This window comes from Eleutherodactylus coqui, chromosome 1, assembly GCF_035609145.1.
Source record: "Eleutherodactylus coqui strain aEleCoq1 chromosome 1, aEleCoq1.hap1, whole genome shotgun sequence".
Classification (NCBI taxonomy): Eukaryota; Metazoa; Chordata; class Amphibia; order Anura; family Eleutherodactylidae; genus Eleutherodactylus; species Eleutherodactylus coqui.
Window position 1 is genome coordinate 44,679,341 of NC_089837.1, and position 19,211 is coordinate 44,698,551.

At 46.4% G+C, this 19,211-nt stretch overlaps 1 protein-coding gene across 1 annotated transcript in view; it reads right to left on the reverse strand.

Moving 5' to 3' along the window:
• Window positions 1-19,211, reverse strand: part of LOC136620373 (squalene synthase-like) — a 59,949-nt gene that overhangs the window by 18,571 nt on the left and 22,167 nt on the right. The window contains exons 5-6 of the mRNA XM_066595106.1: window positions 18,062-18,250; window positions 17,791-17,967 (exon numbers count right to left, since the gene is read on the reverse strand). Coding sequence (XP_066451203.1) covers window positions 17,791-17,967; window positions 18,062-18,250 — 366 coding nt within the window. The remainder of the gene's footprint in view (window positions 1-17,790; window positions 17,968-18,061; window positions 18,251-19,211) is intronic.

The window sequence follows — 19,211 nt, forward strand, 5'->3', positions numbered from 1 at the left end:
AAATTACATTCAGTTACGCTGAGAGAATATTTTACAGCAAAGCATTACCTAGGGGCTTACGCCCACATGTATGTGCGCCTCACCTTGATGACCATGAATGAAGAATATTTTTAGAGATTTGTGTGTATATGTAATAAGTACATTTCCCATCTAATTTTGCTGAATTTGGAATATTTGCAAATAGAGATCTCCAATATGGCATCATCTATTTCCACCATAAATCAGGAGCTCCGTGCGGCTGTCTCTGCAGGTGAATGGAGTGAACATACTGAAAGAGTGAATAAGGCTGCACATGAATTCAAAAGCGAGGTGGAAATGACAAAAAGGTCGAAGTGGGCGCGAGACGCAGAGGACTACCGATTGGGTCATGTCTATGCCTGGCAAATACCATCTAACAAGCAACAACGACCACGACAATCTGGATACTGTCGACAGAATAAGAATAGACAACGATGGATCCACATACAGTTTGGATGGTTCTTGGCCGGTTCTGATTCCGCAGAACAATTCGGGCAGAGACACATTGGAAGAGATTCTTTTTTAATGAATCGTCCACCTAAACCACTGGCCAGATCAAGACCCCCAGGAGGAGAGGGGGCAAGAAACATTGTAGAGCGAGGAAGCAACACAGAGAGGATACAGACACGTTCGGGCACCAGGATGGGGACGATGTAATATCAACAGTGGTAAATATATCATCTAAAGTACTTACTATACTTACTATTCAGGTACACGTTTTATTGAAGGGGCTTTCTTTTTGCCCAGTGACTAAAGTGGACTGGTTTAAATTGGATCTGGACTGCAGAACGTTTTTCAGAAATGAAGATTAAAAATAATTTTTTTTCTAACCGTGTAGCTGACGCTGTTGCGGTTGATGCGCAGTCCAACCCCCATGACACATTCACGTCGGTGGGGGTTGGACTGCGCAACAACAGTAAGTTTCAGCCGCATGAGAATGACCATGCCGTGGATGTTTACTCTAATTTAGTTCAGCATGATTTGTCCAATTTAAGAGCCCAGGAATATAGATGCAAACGCAAGCACAATTTAAGCAAACAAGAATGGAATGTATTGAAAGTGCTTAGTATTGATGACACCATTATGATACGCATTGCCAATAAAGGAGGAGCTATTGTGATCCTAGATGCTAATTATCATCATCAAGAGGTTTTATCTCAGCTTGCTGATGGATTTGTGTATGAGCGTTTGTCGGGCAACCCTTCTGCTGGATATAAAAAAAGAATTGAGTGAGATCTTGGATGAGGCATTATTGGGTGGCATAATTGATAAGCAGCTATTCGATTTTTTTTTTTCTTGCCAGCCTTCCCCTTAGTGCCTTTTTGGTATGATTGCCTAAGATACATAAAGAGCTGCAGAGGCCACCTGGCCAGCCCATTATTTCCAGCAGAGGGTCTTTATATAATAACATCTCCAGAGTTCTTGACAAAATTTTACAACTGTTTGCTGTTCAATCAGCGTCCACGAAGGGGCCATATTAGGCTCCTTCGATGTCACTTCACTTTATACCATCATTCAACATGATATGGGACTCTTTGCCACTAGACATTACCTGGTAAGATCGGACCTCTCCAATCGCTGCATTGAATTTGTAATGACATTGTTGTCTTTGGTTCTTCATAGAAATTTTTTTCTATACGGTAACGAGTTTTACTGTCAATGCAGAGGAACAGCTATGGGGTCTAATATGGCCCCTACATACGTTAATCTATTTATGCATTATGTTGCGGACACGTCGATCTATGCCTCCCCCTCCTGGGCTCATGTCTAGGTGTGGTGGAGGTACATAGACGACATGTTCTTCATTTGGAGAGGTAACGCACAGGATTTAACAGTTCCATTGAGAAGGAAATATATATATCCTTGTAGGTAGAAAAGAAAACACTGGAATATATACATTTATATAGGTATAGTTATGTGCAATTCTTTTTATATGTATACTAACTTTATTCTTATATGTACTAACTCTATGAAAAACTTAATACTTCGCCTTATATCAGATATGCCAAGATGCTTTGCAAGGCAAACAGAGAAATAATGTCCAAAGAAACTGGATGAAGGTTAAAGTGAAGGAGAGAAGAGATATGGAGAATGCATGCTTAGCCGCTTTCTTAGAATTGAGTGGGTGATTCTTTGCACTGGAGTTAATTTAATACGTGATTTTCTGTACATAAGCCAGAGGCGCCATATCAAGATAACGACTGTTTTCACCGTCTCAGGCCGGAAATCCGGACTTTCCATATATGGTTATGCGGTGGATTTGAGCCAATGAGACTATTATGAGACTCATTTCTAGTGATGAGACCAAAGGGTATAAGATCTCATGTAATCTGTAATAAAGCGCGCAGCGCAGTCATCTCCCCGTGTGAGGAACTATACCAGACCTCCGTGTGGTGTTTTCTTCTTTACCGCCGGCAGCGGGGCAAGTGGGGTGGGCCTGATTGGTGCTGTACGCAGAAAATATTTCCCTGACACCATGTTAAGTTAAATAATATTCGACCTGAGTTGTAAATTACCCTGGTCTCTTCTGATACCTCTATACAATTTTTTGGATGTACTGGTCATCAAACAAGGTACAACCTTACGGACGGATCTTTTTAGTAAACCAACGGACCGTAACAATTTGTTGCATTATCAAAGTAATCATCCTCCACAGATGATTAAATCTTTACTATGGAGCCAGTTGCTCCGAGTGAAACGAATAAATGACGATGAATATTTTGAGAATCGTTTGGTCCAGATGTGCGATAAATTTCTAGATAGAGGTTACCCTAAAGATTTTATACAGACACAATCCACACGGGTTAGAGAAGTGTCACGTGACGCTTTAATATCAGTCCATAACCGAGAAAGATAGACAGATTCCGTTTGTGTCTACGTATGGACCATTGAGTAGGAGAGTGAAGCAAATAATTTCCGGACATTGGCACATACTCTCGCGTTGTCATCCAGAGGTTGCTGAATTTCACCAGCCACCTATGTTGGCTTACCATAGAGCACATCATTTCAAGGATCAATTGGTGCAAAATTTTCGATTAACAAAATCTGGTTTGTCCCAGCACAGATTGGCACCTATAAAAAATGGTTGCTTCCCTTGTTTGGGGTGTGTCTCTTGTGGCAACCTCCTACGGTGGAATAGCTTTACACATCCGCATACAGGAATAACTTATCAAATCAAGGGTCACTACACTTGCTCCTCCTCATACGTTATATATGTAATATCTTGTTTTATAAATTGTTTTGGGTGGTAGTATTCAGACATGGTTACAGATTGTATGTTTATCCATATATTCATAATGGCTTTTCAATCCTTGCTTGTGCTTAGTATGATGATTTTTGCGCATTTGTATATTGTCATTAAAAAATTAATTTTTTGTTTTATTTTATCCTAGTCCCAGACCTATAAACGCAGGATGCGTGTTCGCAAAATTCATTTTTCGTGGACCAGACACAGATGCTTGCACCTTTAGAAATTGGCTGCCTTCTTGCACACATGGATTAATTTTTCGTCTAAAAAATTTTTTGTGACAATTGTTGTTTTCCATTATTATATGGAAAAGCGCTGCGGAATAAGTTGGCGCTATACAAATAAAGATTATTATTATTATTATTATTATTATATTTCTTTGATAATAAAAAGTTTTTTATGGCAGAATGTTTTGAGTATTTTGTAATTGCATCAGCAGATGTGTAGACTGTTCTTTTTAGGGCACAGTCTAACTCTTTTTTGAGTATGGGTGGGATATTCTGGTATTCAATATTTATATCAATAGTTCCCATTATATGTTTCTGTTAGGGTGGGCTTCTATCATACCACATTATGCTTACCATTTCCTATTTTTTTCTTTTTTTTTTTTTAAAAAAAGGGTTTGTTTTCGTTTTTGTTTTGATTTTGCCATTTTGTACGCAGAGCGCAAGATCTCAATTGTGCAAGTGTCCTGTTCTATATTAGTTCCGTTGCGCTAGTGGTATAACACCTCTGGGTTCTATGTACTAGATGACCAGTATCACGGGAGCATGATTGACTACTCGCGAATGCGCAGTAAACTTTTCCTGTACACTAGCTTCCATCTTGATGGGCATGAACCCGCAGGTGCACTTCGGACTTGGGGACGCCACGATCGGACAGTACGGCTGTAAGTTAATAGTCTAATAATGCTGATACTTTTTGTATGTCTTTGCACACCTGCACTTTAGGTAATGGTTCTAATGGGACAGATTCCATCCTATTGGGTGAATTTTATTTGATTTTAATTGATCTTTGTTGATTTGTTTAACTTTTAACTGTTTGTATTTAAAGATTGTGGGTGTTGATTGTTGGTATAGACTGGAAAAAGACTGCTAGTCAGTCGAAACATTGTCTGCTTGCGCACTTTCCCAATAAAGATGGGGCACTCAGCTATGTGAGTAGTGTTCATTTATAAATCCTTGATGCGGCTCTGAATTTGAAAAAACTGTGTTGAATTATATGGGTCTTGGATCCAGACCTTTTTTCTTTGAGCCTGCATCCTTCACCCAGAATATACACCTCCCCTCATAAATTGAGGTTTGTTTAAGTGCTGCTGATACATTGGGTTGCTGTTTATAAGATAGGGTCAGTATGATACTGTGGGATATTTAGTCATAGCAGAGGAATATGTATGGTCTCCTTCAGATAAGTGTCAGGTAGTGAGGCGACAGGTTGCTATGGGTGACGGTAGTACTGATAAGGATCAGGGATAGTAGGCAGCAGGACAGACCTTTTCAGTGAAAGAAGGGATGATTACATGATGCAGATGAAGGAATAAAAGTTTACAGTAGTATTAAATGAAGTTGACAGACAATGACTTGAGTGCTGGCTCTGTCTGGTAAGGTTAGCTCACAAATGGTTAAATCAACTTTTACATTTGAAAGCTGGGTCCTTGTGAAGCTACTTCATCCCCTCCGGCCTCACAGAATTTGTTGTATATCAGACACCCAGAGAAGGGAGGGAAAGTGTGACTGATTGTCTAACGCGGTAGTCTGAGAGCGATATTCTGCTAGCTTGAAATGAATGGAGACTTGTAATGAAGATAAATGTGAATAAAGTTTAGTATAAACTTGTGTGAATAGGAAATGTATGTTCTTGCTATTATTTGTGCACATGTCAGTTCTGTGATTGGTTTGCAGTGAATTTGATTGTTAAATGGTGTTTACTGTTTTTTCAGTGTGATAATGTCATGTAAGAAAAAATAAATAAATAAGCTGATGATAATGTGAGACCTGAGTGTTCTTATTAAGGGGAAAATATTACAATGATACTACAGTTAGCTGTAGGATTCAAGAAATAGTTAAAGCTTTGTTCATCTTACTTCTTCACCTCTCCTTGATAAGAGAAATTCCATAGGGGAAAGGGTTGTTTAGGTTGGAGGATCAAGCGATTCTGCAGATGATTGGAGTAGTAGCAGTTGTGTGAATTTTTATGCTATGCAGTAAACATTGTGTGTAGAGAATTATATGGTTAATATTTATATGAGGTAGAAAGACTTGACCGCACAGATAGATGAAAGTTAATGACAAGTGTTCAAGCTGTGATGAATGTAAAATATATGATTAAGTTTCTTAACTCTACCTACACCCCACAGATAAGTGATCCATGTTATACATTGAGTTTGCGGTTTCCACCTGTGGGCGGGGAAGAAATACCTGCTGCTGTCTCCGATCCTGAGATTATACTTACTTCACGCTAGCTGGTAATGGGACAAAGGCAGAATACGGGAGACTGCCTGAGGGATACTGTGCGGAGAGGATAACAGTAAATGGCACGTTGTTGCCTAAGCAACAAAGGGCACATGCAGACGTGTGGTGGTTGTGTGGTGACAGGCGGCTAAAACAGGTGTCAGGTACGTGTTCTGGCGGGGACTGTGCCTTAGTACTGCTGATAATGCCTGTGTACCTCATGACCTCAGAGGGCAATAGCGAGGGGTGTGTCCGGAGAACTAGGGACACCTCTCCCAAAGGTTCCTTTGACATCAATGTTTACATTGACGCAATTGGGGTCCCAAGGGGGCACCGGACGAGTATAAGGCGAGAAATCAGATAGCTGCGGGGTTCAAGTCTCTTCTTGCATGGTGGGTAACAGTGGATAAAAATGTAGACTGGATTAATTAAATATATTATAACCAAGAGAGATTTGTTAATTATATTAGAGATGCGATCAGGGTCCTAGCGGAGCAACTAGGACTTATCTCACTTATTGCAAGGCAAAATAGAATGGCTCTTGATATGTTGCTAGTGTGACGTTTTGATTCCAGTGTGTTCTGATTGTGTACTGGAGGATTGCTCTAAATAACTGTTTGACACTTTACTAAGTAAGATTTCATATCATGATGGACAATAATTTCTACATGAAGAAAAAAAAAAATCAATTGGATAATAAATCAAGGCCAAGATTCTCTTGGGGGTAAGCCTAATTTTGAATACAATGGGTGGAATGACTTTATATATATGATCAATGTAATACTTTTATATGAAATAATCACGTACTTAGTCTTGAAGTATGAACTCAGACCTTCTGGCTTCCTCAGGCCCAAAGCTTTATTAGTAGTGGTCTGTGGTAAATTGATTTTATATAAGTATTTGAGACATAGTCTCACTAAGATACTGTGTTGATGTATTAATCTAAAGTGAAGAATCTTAAGAAAATTGTAGATCAATGTATCAGTTAATTGTTTTTGTATCAGATTGTAGACTAGAAAGATATAGAATGATGCTAGTATAATTAGTGAAGGGATTAAACGAAACCTTTTCTATACCAGTGGATGGTACAGATAGAGACAGACAGAAGATAAGAGTCTCCCTGACCTCCCCTTGCATTCTTTTTCATTGAATTCATAACAGTTTCTTTGTATGTTATAGTTACACCTTTTAAGGTGTAACTTATGTTAAACATTTTAGTTGTACCCCATCATGTATACTTATTAATCTTGGAGGTATGTACTTTTTCTGTTATGTCATTTATGGTATATAAACAACATGCACCTTTGAATACATTAAAAATCATTTGATACTGCAACAGGCTGGTGTGATTTGTATTTCTCCTAGGGGGCCAGACTTCTACACGAGATCTGATTGTCTTCTCCTTCATAAACACATAAATTCGCCTTACAGAAATGCCGATAGTTTATGTAGATTAGTAGCTGATGAAAACACAAGTAGTTTAGAGTTTGAAAGGTTCAATTCTGGTATAGAAAAGACAGTGTGTGTAAGTGGGTTACCCTATAGGTATGTGTGAAAAAAAAAATGTACAAATAAATTGTAATAGCTGGCAAGTTTAGTGGCCAGTTTATATGACACCACCTCTGGATTGTTTAATCCTGGACAATTTTCCGATTGGTGGTCTTCAGGTTAGCTGGTCGTAAAGTGGAGGAACTAGACTTTTGAGCGCTCTAAGAGGACTGGTGAAGCAGTAAGTTTTGGAGCCACTCAGGGAAAGAGTGTGGTACCTCAAGCCTATCCTGCTATCAGAAGAAGACAAACACCCAAGCTGAGAGGAAGCTGCTGAAGGAGAAGAAACACTCAGTTAGAAAGCCTAGTGCAGCGGTATGCAAATGATTTTGGACAAGACAGATCAGTGCTGCTAGAGAGTAAAGAAGCAGTAATGCCATATGTCACTTACAGAAACTTGCAAGCACTATAGAGTGTGCCTCTCTTGGTTGCACAGTGGCTGAACTTCAACAACCACAAGTGGAGACCGGTCTCTAAGACAGGAGTACACTTAGGAATAGCTAAAAATGGAAGATTAATTTCTCAGTGGTCAGCCACCATTGTTTTCAGCTTGGAACTGTTGCTGCCTTTATCCAACCTGCTATGGACTGGGAGAGTGCTCCCCAAGCAGTGAGGGTGCCTTAACTATTAAGATATGTCCCCTGTTGTATGCAATGTGGTCTATCAGTACCTCCAGGTTCCAGCAGTGTCCCCCCAGGGGTGCCACACCGTCTTAATGGCCTCAAGTAATATGCCCGAAACCCCTGCCAGTAGTAGCCGCAGCAGCCAGAAAACAACCCAGTACCCACAACAGGGCAACATGCTGAGGCCGGGCGGGCAGGAAAATGGAGGGACCATCACCTCTACCCTCTTCACCACAACACCCTTGATGGGGACCTCCAGCACCAGTCCGCCCGTCATGAGCACCCTCACCCCAGCAACATTGCTCCCAGGAGTACTCCCAGATTTCCCAGCCCCACCACGGGATGACTACTAGACACTGCAAGCTCTCTGGGTCATGATCCGAGCTCTACCCACCAAAATGGATCTCGAACTGCAACTTAGGCGCATCGAAGAAAAACAGGCAACAGCAATCAACATGGTTACCCACTCGGGGCAGGACCTGACGGAACAGGTTACTGCCCTGGAGCAAAACACGGAGGCGTCAGATACAGACTTTAAACAAAGGGCGCTTACAATTGAAAAGCGACAGAAACAAATTAGGGAACTGATTTTGCACCCAGATGATATTGAAAACAGAGGTCGCCGTAACAACCTTAAACTGAGGGGCCTCTCCGAAGATATCCCACCAGAAGACTTATACGACCATGTGACTACCATCTTCAGCAAATTATTACAGCACCCTGACAATAGGGCAATTAAACTAGACAGAGTGCACTGTCTGCAAGGTGGAAGAGCTCGGAACCCTAACCTCCAGAGAGATGTAATATGTCGGGTGCATTTTTATAGATAAAAAGAAGAAACACAGCGCATGGCCTGGGAACAAGGCCCGATCAAATACAACGGCGCTGAAATAACAATACTACCAAATGTGTCTAGATTGACTCTCAACAGTCGGAGATTGATCCGCCCCCTGCTGGATGCAGCACGCAAAGCGGACGCAACCTATAGATGGGGACACCCCATTTCACTTGATCCTCCGAAAACGCGGCCGCCTATTTACGGTCTGATCTCCAACAGACCTGAAAGGGGCATTCAACTTTCTGGGAGTACCGCCAACACCGGTCCCGGATTGGACCCAACCTTCGGAAGACAGCCCCACCTAACATGTGAAGCCCTGACTCTCCATGTTCCAGTGGATATAACTAATTTCACAGTTTCCCTTACAATTTCTGGGACGTTTCCAAGGCGAAGTTTGGCTTCTCCACAGGACTCCGATGCTTGGGACGCTGCCCAGGTGGCGAATTCCACGGTTTCTCCTTATGTTGTCTGGACACTCCCCCGACTTTTCCTAGGCTTCTAAATATCTCCTTGCCATGTGAAGTTATTTTCTGTGGTTTACGATATGCATGCTATGGTGAGACGGACCGACGGCGTCAACTGGACTAGATTCTACAGTTTCCGGTCATTTCTCTTTTTGCAGGGAGTCCTGTTTATCGGTCTGACTTTCTTGTCCTCTTGCTTTTTCCAGCTCTGGGATTCGTGGCTGCTTTTCCGTGCTTTCCTACATTTCCCCCAGTAGGCTACTGTTAAGTTTGTTGTGTGTTTTGTTTATCCCGCTGTGAGTACAACCCTTTTGTCGCCCACTCTCCGCTCCTCATCCCCTATCCCCCCATCCTTGTCGGACCCAATTTTGGTCTTATCAATTCCTGGATACTATTTTCCAAAGAACACTGAGAATACCCACAGATTCCTCAAACCTCACTGTTGTTTCTCTTAACGCACAGGGCCTTAATGTCCCCAAGAAAAGGTCCTCCATCCTCAGTCTTCTCTGAAAGAAGAGCGCTCAAGTGGCTTTTATACAGGAAACCCACTTTTGCGCAAGAGAGGTCCCCAGATTCTCGGATGCCAGGTTTCCCAATGCCTACCACGTCCCGTATCCAGAGTCCAAGTCCAAAGGGGTATTGATTGCCAGCTTAATCCCAAGGGAGCACTTGGAAACGAGATGCAACTCCGAGGGAAGATGCCTCTTCGTTAAAGGTAAGCTCGCCAGCACCCCAGTCACCATTGCCACTATGTACCTCCCCAACTCCAACCAGGTGACCTTTTTCTAGAAAGGGCCCTAGAGGACTTGGAGAAATTTAAGGAGGGTGCCCTGATACTAGGAGGGGATTTTAACATGCCACTTGACCCCCACACGGACACTTCTAGAGGAAGTAGCTGTCTCACGCTAGCCGCACACCATAGAGTTAGAAAAACTCTCCATAAACACCAGCTGACAGACGTCTGGAGGGTCTTTCACCTCTACACATACTTTTCCTCACCCCATAATTCATACTCCAGGATAGACTACTTTCTGCTACATCATTCGACTCTCCCTCTGGTGACATCAGCGGACATAGACAACATCATATTATCGGACCACGCCCTCATCACCTTATCTCTGTCGCTTCCGACAATCCATGCTAGAGTTTGGCATTGGTGGCTTAACGAGTCCCTCATCCACGGTCCAGAGACATTAGGAGAGGTCCAAGGGGCCCTAGACGGATACTTTAAGAACAACTATACCCCAGATATCGACCCCTAGCAGTTTGGGAGGCCCACAAATGTGTTATACGAAGAGTCTGCATAGGGTTGTGGTCCCGCATTAAAAAAGAGCAAAGGGCACTTCTCCGCGGTTTGCTGGGCCAGATCCAGGCTCTTGAACTTCGACACAAATCTAACCAGGATAGTACCATAGGGGTGGAATTGGTGCAACTAAGGGATCATGTATACACGCTTTGTCTGTCTCTGGCGAAGGGGTTCCTAGTAGAGATGAGCGAACGTACTCGTCCGAGCTTGATACTCGTTCGAGTATTAGCGTGTTCGAGATGCTCGTTACTTGTAACGAGTACCACGCGATGTTCGGGTTACTTTCACTTTCCTTTCTGAGACGTTAGCGCTAGAGATGAGCGAACGTACTCGTCCGAGCTTGATATTCGTGCAAATATTAGGGTGTTCGGGATGCTCGTTACTCGTAACGAGTACCACGCGGTGTTCTGGTTACTTTCAGTTTCCTCTCTGAGACGTTAGCGCACTTTTCTGGCCAATTGAAAGACAGGAAAGGCATTACAACTTCCCCCTGTGACGTTCAAGCCCTATACCACCCCCCTGCAGTGAGTGGCTGGGAAGATCAGATGTCACCCGAGTATAAAAGTCGGCCCCTCCCGCGGCTCGCCACACATGCCTTGTGAGTTAGCTGAGGGAAAGTACTATCGTGCTGGTGCTGCTGTAGGGAGAGCGTTAGGAGTCAGTGTAGGCTTCAAGAACCCCAAAGGTCCTTCTTAGGGCCACATCTACCTGTGTGCAGGCTGCTGCTAGCAGTGGTTGTTTTGTTTTTTTTCTCAAAATCGGCAGTGCAGAGCATTGCACCCGGCATTAGGGACAGAAGTGGTGCATAGGCAGGGAGAGTGTTAGGAGTGAGTGTAGCCTTCAAGAACCTCAACGGTCCTTTCTAGGGCCAAATTTAACCGTGTGCAGTACTGTGCTGGCTGCTGTTAGCAGTGTTGCATTTTTTTTTTTTTCTAAAAATCGTCTGTGCAGAGCATTGCACCCTCCATTGATACTACAGGGACAGAATTGTGTAGGCAGGGCCACAACACAGTTATTGTTCATTGAATATACGCAGTGGGGCCTTCCCTTTGCAAAAAAGCGAAAAAATTATATTTGGCCTGCCTGTGTCAGTCCTAAGGTCTCCGTGTACGTGTGTGCTGCGTGGAGAACGTACAAAAATCAGACGCAACCAGCTACGGTTTACTGCAGGCTTGCGCCATTGTCTTTCCTGACTGGCAAATACCTGCTCTGCTAGAGTTAATAACTCTGCTACACTAAAGTTGTGTGACACTTTTTCAGGGCCACACCACAGTTATTAAACGTATTGTTCATTGAATATCCACAGTGGGGCCTTCCCTTTGCAAAAAAGCGAAAAAATTATATTTGGCCTGCAGGCTTGCGCCAATTTATTTCCTGCCTGGGAAATCAAATCACTGGTAATACAGCATGCTGAGGGGTAGGGGTAGGCCTAGAGGACGTGGACGCGGCCGAGGACGCGGAGGGCCAAGTGAGGGTGTGGGCACAGGCCGAGCTCCTGATCCAGGTGTGTCGCAGCCGACTGCTGCGCGATTAGGAGAGAGGCACGTTTCTGGCGTCCCCACATTCATCGCCCAATTAATGGGTCCACGCGGGAGACGTTTATTACAAAATGAGCAGTGTGAGCAGGTCCTGTCCTGGATGGCAGAAAGTGCTTTGAGCAACCTATCGTCCAGCCACAGTTCTGCGCCGTCCACTGCTGCAAATCCGAATCCTCTGTCTGCTGCTCCTCCTTCCTCCCAGCCTCCTCACTCCACTACAATGACACCTGCTCAGGAGCGGGAACACTCCCAGGAACTTTTCTCGGGCCCCTGCTCAGATTGGGCAGCAGTGGTTCCTCTCCCACCAGAGGAGTTTATCGTCACTGATGCCCAACCATTGGAAAGTTCCCGGGGTTCGGGGGATGAGGCTGGGGACTTCCGCCAACTGTCTCAAGAACTTTCTGTGGGTGAGGAGGACGATGACGATGAGACACAGTTGTCTTGCAGTGAGGTAGTAGTAAGGTCAGTAAGTCCAAGGGAGCAGCGCACAGAGGATTCGGAGGAAGAGCAGCAGGACGATGAGGTGACTGACCCCACCTGGTGTGCAACGCCAACACAGGACAGGTCTTCAGAGGGGGAGGCACGGGCAGCAGCAGGGCAGGTTGCAAGAGGCAGTGCGGTGGCCAGGGGTAGAGGCAGGGCCAGACCGAATAATCCACCAAGTGTTTCCCAAAGCGCCCCCTCGCGCCATGCCACCCTGCAGAGGCCGAGGTGCTCTAAGGTCTGGCAGTTTTTCACCGAGACGCCTGACGACCGACGAACAGTGGTGTGCAACCTTTGTCGCGCCAAGATCAGCCGGGGAGCCACCACCAACAGCCTGACCACCACCAGCATGCGCAGACATATGATGGCCAAGCACCCCACAAGGTGGGACGAAGGCCGTTCACCACCTCCGGTTTGCACCGCTGCCTCTCCCCCTGTGCCCCAACCTGCCACTGAGATCCAACCCCCCTCTCAGGACACAGGCACGACCGTCTCATGGCCTGCACCCACACCCTCACCTCCGCTGTCCTCGGCCCCATCCAGCAATGTCTCGCACCGCACAGTCCAGCCGTCGCTAGCGCAACTGTTGGAGCGCAAGCGCAAGTACACCACCACGCACCCGCACGCTCAATCGTTAACCGTCCACATAGCCAAATTTATCAGCCTTGAGATGCTGCCGTATAGGGTTGTGGAAACGGAGTCCTTCAAAGCTATGATGGCGGCGGCGGCACCGCGCTACTCAGTTCCCAGTCGCCACTACTTTTCCCGATGTGCCGTCCCAGCCCTGCACGACCACGTCTCCCGCAACATTGTACGCGCCCTCACCAATGCGGTTACTGCCAAGGTCCACTTAACTACGGACACGTGGACAAGCACAGGCGGGCAGGGCCACTACATCTCCCTGACGGCACATTGGGTGAATTTAGTGGAGGCTGGGACAGAGTCAGAGCCTGGGACCGCTCACGTCCTACCCACCCCCAGAATTGCGGGTCCCAGCTCGGTGGTGGTATCTGCGGCGGTGTATGCTTCTTCCACTAAAGCACCCTCCTCCTCCTCAACCTCTGTCTCGCAATCTAGATGTGTCAGCAGCAGCAGGACGTCACCAGCAGTCGGTGTCGCGCGGCGTGGCAGCACAGCGGTGGGCAAGCGTCAGCAGGCCGTGCTGAAACTACTCAGCTTAGGAGATAGGAGGCACACGGCCCACGAACTGCTGCAGGGTCTGACAGAGCAGACCGACCGTTGGCTTGCGCTGCTGAGCCTCCAACCGGGCATGGTCGTGTGTGACAATGGCCGTAACCTGGTGGCGGCTCTGCAGCTCGGCAGCCTCACGCACGTGCCATGCCTGGCCCACATCTTTAATTTGGTGGTTCAGCGCTTTCTGAAAAGCTACCCACGCTTGTCAGACCTGCTCGTAAAGGTGCGCCGGCTCTGCGCACATTTCCGCAAGTCCCACACGGACGCTGCCACCCTGCAACATCGCTTTAATCTGCCAGTGCACCGACTGCTGTGCGACGTGCCCACACGGTGGAACTCTACGCTCCACATGTTGGCTAGGCTCTATGAGCAGCGTAGAGCTATAGTGGAATACCAACTCCAACTTGGGCGGCGCAGTGGGAGTCAGCCTCCTCAATTCTTTTCAGAAGAGTGGGCCTGGTTGGCAGACATCTGCCAGGTCCTTCGAAACTTTGAGCAGTCTACCCAGGTGGTGAGCGGGGATGCTGCAATCATTAGCGTCACCATTCCTCTGCTATGCATCTTGAGAAGTTCCCTGCAAACCATAAAGGCAGCCGCTTTGCGCTCGGAAACCGAGCCGGGGGAAGACAGTATGTCGCTGGATAGTCAGAGCACCCTCCTGTCTATATCTCAGCGCGTTCAGGAGGAGGAGGAGGAGCATGAGGAGGATGAGGAGGAGGGGGAAGAGACAGCTTGGCCCACTGCTGACGGTACCCATGCTGCTTGCCTGTCATCATTTCAGCGTGTATGGCCTGAGGAGGAGGAGGAGGAGGATCCTGAAAGTGATCTTCCTAGTGAAGACAGCCATGTGTTGCGTACAGGTACCCTGGCACACATGGCTGACTTCATGTTAGGATGCCTTTCTCGTGACCCTCGCATTCAACGCATTCTGGCCACTACGGATTACTGGGTGTACACACTGCCCGACCCACGCTATAAGGAGAACCTTCCCACTCTCATTCCCGAAGAGGAAAGGGGTTCGAGAGTGTTGCTATACCACAGGACCCTGGCGGACAAGCTGCTGGTAAAATTCCCATCCGATAGCGGTAGTGGCAGAAGGCGCAGTTCCGAGGGCCAGGTAGCAGGGGAGGTGCGTAGTTCGAGCAGCATGTACAGCCCAGGCAGTGTAACAGTCTTTAAGGGCCTGGCCAGCTTTATGGCTCCCCAGCAAGACTGTGTCACCGCTCCCCAGTCAAGGCTGAGTCGGCGGGAGCACTGTAAAAGGATGGTGAGGGAGTACGTAGCCGATCGCACGACCGTCCTCCGTGACACCTCTGCCCCCTACAACTACTGGGTGTCGAAGCTGGACACGTGGCCTGAACTTGCGCTGTATGCCCTGGAGGTGCTTGCTTGTCCTGCGGCTAGCGTCTTGTCAGAGAGGGTATTTAGTGCGGCTGGGGGAATCATCACAGATAAGCGTACCAGCCTGTCAACCGACAGTGCCGACAGGCTAACACTCATCAAAATGAACAAAGCCTGGATTTCCCCAGACTTCTCTTCTCCACCAGCGGACAGCAGCGATACCTAAGCAATAGGTAGGCTGCACCCGCGGATGGAGGCATCGTTCTCTATCACCATCAAAAACGGGGACATTTCTGCTTCATCAATCTGTGTATAATATTCCTCCTCCTCCTCCTGCTCCTCCTCCTGAAACCTCACATAATCACGCCGAACGGGCAATTTTTCTTAGGCCCACAAGGCTCAGTCATATAATTTTTCTAAACAATTTTTATACGTTTCAATGCTCATTAAAGCGTTGAAACTTTCACCTCCACCAATTTTTATTTTAACTGGGCTGCCTCCTGGCCTAGTTACCAATTAAGCCACATTAACCAAAGCGATTAATGGGTTTCACCTGCCCTCTTGGTTGGCCATGGCCAATTTTTCTGATGTACATTAGTACTGTTGATACAGCAATTTTTGTGGGCCCTCGCCTACAGTGTAATCAAATGAATTTTTAGCCCACCTGCATTACAGCTGACGTTACATCCGCTGTGTTGGGCAATGCAATGGGATATTTTTATGTACCGCCGGTGGGTTCCAGGGAGCCACCCATGCTGTGGGTCCACAGGGAGTTGTAAATGCATCTGTTTCCACTTCTAAAGAACCCCAGTCTGACTGGGGCATGCAGTGTGGGCCGAAGCCCACCTGCATTAAACATGACATTACTACCTCAGCTGTGTTGGGCAATGCAATGGGATATATTTATGTACCGCCGGTGGGTTCCAGGGAGCCACCCATGCTGTGGGTCCACAGGGAGTTGTAAATGCATCTGTTTCCACTTCTAAAGAACCCCAGTCTGACTGGGGCATGCAGTGTGGGCCGAAGCCCACCTGCATTAAACATGACATTACTACCTCAGCTGTGATGGGCAATGCAATGGGATACATTTATGTACAGCCGGTGGGTTCCAGGGAGCCACCCATGCTGTGGGTGCACACGGAATTCCCATTGCGGAGTTGTACCTGCCTGTGACTATTTATAAAAAAACGCGGTCTGACTGGGGCGTGCAGACACCTTGACAGAATGAATAGTGTGTGGCACATAGGTTCCCCATTGCTATGCCCACGTGTGCAGCTCCAGATGGAGGTGGCACAGGATTGGATTTCTCATTGCTTCTGTACAGCATTGTGGGCTATCGCCCCGCCCCTTTTAAAGAGGGTCGCTGCCTAGCCGTGCCAACCCTCTGCAGTGTGAGCCTGCGGTTCCTCCTCATGGCAGACGCACTTATAAATAGACATGAGGGTGGCGTGGCATGAGGGCAGCTGAAGGCTGGGCAGGGACAGTTTGGTGTGCGCTGTGGATACTGGGTCGTGTGGGGGGGAATTGGCAGCATGTAACCCAGGAGAAGTGGCAGCGGAGTGTCATGCAGGCAGTGATTGTGCTTTGTTGGAGGTAGTGTGGTGCTTAGCTAAGGTATGCATTGCTAATGAGGGCTTTTCAGAAGTAAAAATTGTTGGGAGGGGGGCGCCCATTCTTGCCGCTATTGTGGCTTAATAGTGGGACCTGGGAACTTGAGATGCAGCCCAACATGTAGCCCCTCGCCTGCCCTATCCGTTTTTGTGTCGTTCCCATCACTTTCTTGAATTGCCCCATTGACTTCAATGGGGTTCGTTACTCGAAACGAACCCTCGAGCATCACGAAAAATTAGTCTCGAGTAACGAGCACCCAAGCATTTTGGTGCTCGCTCATCTCTAGTTCCTAGTAAAATGCAAGCGTCTGAGTTCGTCTATAAACCCAGTCGCATGCTAGCCAGGGCCCTCTGCGTAACTAGAGCCAGAACATACGTCCCACACATTTCCTCCTCTTCTGGCCACACCCTGCACTTACCCCAACAGATAAGCTTTCCGCGACTACTACCAGGCCCTATATTACCTAACTCCTTCAATAACGGAACAAGATAGGTCCGCACAGAAAGCTAAAATACAGGAATAGGCTATGGAGGCCCCGATTACGCAGACCGAAGTGGTAGCTCGAGAAGATAGGCCACATTATTAGACTAGTAATTGAGCAGGCCTGGATTTTTTCCCCCTGCTAAAGACGACATAAAAGGGACTAATCAAGCAGGGCTTTTACTATCCTTGTTAAACAATACACTGCTAAGTCATCATAACTACTCGGTTTACTTACACCTAAGACTGATTCTATTCACTATATGACATCAGATTCAATAACCCATTGTTAAATCACCCTGGTAATGGTATTCTTTCTTTGTTACGCAAACTGTGTTCTTCTTGCCTTTGGTTCCTCTGCTGAGCCTGTTGCGGAATACTATGGTCACACTACATTAGAGAGCAGACAGCAAATCACTGGTCTTTTGTAGTAGTGCAGTAGTGATGTCTCGGGAAGAGGTGTATAATTGGATGTCACCAGCATAGCGATGGTACTGAAAACAAAATCTGCTAACTGTTTATCAAAAAGGCTATGTAGATAGAAAAGAGAAGACCTAGGACTGAACCATGAGGAGCCCCAACAGGAAGAGAAAGAGGGGAAGAAGTAGAACCATGAGCGTGGTGCAGTGATGCAGTGAGACACACTTACCTGTGGGACAGCGGCAAGGTTAAATACACTCTGGTTTCTCAGCCGGGACAGGTAGAGCAGGACATCAGGAATGTGCTGAAGTGCATTAGTCACCAGTTCATTCAAGCACTGCACCGCCGGCACGATGTTCTCCGGCTTGGCCAAGTCTGACAGTTTTTTGCTGTATTTGCTCCACACCTGATGGAAGCAGAATGAGGACAATGTTGGGTTTACTGAGAGGTGATCACTATAAATCACCTGTAGAACTCATGGGGCATCAGTCCATACTGACCTCCCTAGGCCAGAACTCTCGTCCTTCCAGCTGGTCCTCCAGGTAATCTCGGATGATGTTGGTTTTCTGCTGGAAAAGCCCCATTGAGTTTGACAGCCTTGTGTCCCCACCAACAGGGATGTCTTCTAGTTCTGCGGCACACAGCCGGGATAGACCAATCCCCACTAATCCAGCCACGTAATGACAGTACTCGAAAAAGACAGAAGGATCAGATATCAGTGTTAATAAACAAGTGTCAGTCACTTAGCTATTAGTTTTTGCTGAACCTGATGAAGACCTGACATTTTTCGTCCCCCCTTGCTTCCTGCCTTTCAAGATGCATAGTTGTTTTTTTTTGTTTTTTTTCTATTAACATAGCTGTATGAGGGCTTGATTTTTTTTTTGCGGGATGGCTGGTAGCTTTAAATGGTGCCATTTAAGTACCAAATGTATTTGAAAACATTCAAAACATTTCTGTTGGCCTGAAGGTGGAGGATAAAAATTAGTAATTGTGACTTAGATTTTCTTTTACAGCATGTGTGGTGCAGTAAAAAGGACATGTTTATTTTGCGGGTCAGTATGCTTAGAATAACAATTTTTTATTCAGGTTTACTGCAAACAGAACGTTTAAAATTTTTAGCACCATATTATATTCTGACACCCATTTCTTTCCATGGGGCTGTGTGAGGGTGGGCTGTAGTTTTTACTGGTACCATTTGAGTACACACAATTTTTTTTAAATCCCTTTTTTTGCACTGACGGGGAGCTAAACACCCCCCTCACAATTATGGCATTATGTATTTTTCACCACATTCACCATGCAGGTGAGATAATGTAATTTAACAAGATGTTTAAACCTTTAACCCCTTCCCGCTCCAGGAAGTACATTTACGTCCTGGAGGGTCGACCTCTCTTCATACAGTGCAGGCGTCAGCTGCTTATTACAGTTGACACCCACAGTTAATAGCTGCAGTCAGCCGCGCGGCCGATTGCGGCTATTACCCTTTAAATGCCGCTGTCAGTCCTGACAACCGCATTTAAATCCCCTAAACAATGCTCGGGGGTCCCGTACGGCCCCCCACACTGAGATTGGGGGAGCCGTGCAGGTGTCTTGGCAGCTGAGGGCCTTCTGAAAGGCCCCAGGGCTGCCTTAGGAGACTGCTCATCAAGC